Source organism: Haplochromis burtoni, unplaced genomic scaffold, assembly GCF_018398535.1.
Source record: "Haplochromis burtoni strain Fernald_Lab_line unplaced genomic scaffold, NCSU_Asbu1 Contig_1657, whole genome shotgun sequence".
In the NCBI taxonomy this organism is placed as follows: Eukaryota; Metazoa; Chordata; class Actinopteri; order Cichliformes; family Cichlidae; genus Haplochromis; species Haplochromis burtoni.
In genome coordinates this window covers 24,468-25,897 of record NW_024584018.1, presented here as the reverse complement: position 1 = coordinate 25,897, position 1,430 = coordinate 24,468, and the positions used below count along the sequence as shown (strand labels likewise).

At 47.9% G+C, this 1,430-nt stretch overlaps 1 protein-coding gene across 1 annotated transcript in view; it reads left to right on the top strand.

The window, feature by feature from the left end:
- The first annotated feature begins 451 nt into the window (after nt 1-451).
- LOC121813418 overlaps nt 452-1,430 on the top strand; it is a 9,385-nt gene continuing 8,406 nt past the window's right edge. Inside the window, exon 1 of the mRNA XM_042217175.1 lies at nt 452-640. Within this exon, the coding sequence (XP_042073109.1) occupies nt 452-640 (189 nt within the window). The remainder of the gene's footprint in view (nt 641-1,430) is intronic.

Sequence of the window (1,430 nt, the reverse complement as noted above, 5' to 3'; positions counted from 1 at the left end):
AACATTGTAGAGGAGTGTCAACCAAGACAGCCTATAACATCCTGAGCCTTCAGGAACTCGGGGCAGACGTCATCCACCCCACGGGCTCTGCCATCATGGAGTTGTTGAACAGCCTCAGTGACCTCGCCCCCTGGAGATTGGCGGGTCATTCCCCTTCGTCCCCAGACTCTGTTTCCTCCACAGTGGGATTAAGGAGGTCCTCAAAGTATATCTCCCACGGCCAAAAAAATTCCGCAGAAAGTCAAAGTCAGCATACAGCTGTAGCACACCACTTTCACCTCCTGAGTCACCTGACGCTTTGGCAGAATATCTTCGAGGCTTTGGAAATTCTTTTTCCATAGCCTCTCTTCACCCACTGCCCAAGCCGCACTCCGTTTGGCCTGTCGGTACCAATCAGCTGTACTCCAAGAAGCCTGGATACTCTGAACCGCCACTTGGCACATAAGCCCAGATGAGGGTCAGGACCCATTGCCTGGCCCAGAGGCGCAGGGAACAAACTCGCTCTTCCACTGGGAAAACCCCCAACATACAGGCAGCAGTTCAAGGGGATACCAAAATACCCACCTACCCCTTCGCCTCTCACCAGGGGCAACTCCAGAGTTCAGCTTCTCTCAAGGAGAAGGATTCCAGAGCCCACGCCGTGCGTTGAGTTGAGCCCGTCTATATCTAGCTGTTACCTCAAACACCTCACGAACTAACCCCACGTGCTACTTCACGCACTAACACAAACTCCTACCCCACCAGAGAGGTGACATTACAAGTCCCACTTGCCAGTCTTGGTAGCTGTGGTCCGCCAGGACCTCCACTCCTGACTGCGACCGGGCTCACAGAGTTGCATTGATCAAATATTTATAATATTTGAGTTAACTGAAAATTGATTCATACAAAAATGTTGGATTAATGACAACTTGGACAATGTTCTCTCTTGGTAGGGCTGCCACGATTAGTCGACTAGTCACGATTATGTCGACTATCAAAATCTTCGACGACAAATTTAATAGTCAACGTGTAGTTTGAAGCTTTGTAAGATCCCGAAAGAAGCAGGAATCAGTGGTAGATTTTAAGAGTGTAATAACGGACTGAAACAGAAGATGGCAGCACTGCATGTACAAGGATGCCAGCTGCCGTTAAACCCCGAAGAAGAAGAAGGAGTCTCCGGCGGTATCGTAGCTATGTCCAAATTCAGGGGCCGATTACGATACAGAGATCTGATGAAGGCTGTCCAAATTTGAAGGATGAGTCGGTGTTTCTTTCGTGGCCCAACCTATCCCAGAATTCATAGCGCAGCTCAGCCAATTCCAGTTTCCAACAATGGCAGCAGCTACTTAGTTTTAATATTACTCTTATTACTCTTTCTGGGTCCAAAAATAAACTTTTAACATATTTTCAGAATGTTGTGTATAACTTCAAATATTGCTCGTTATCTCCTG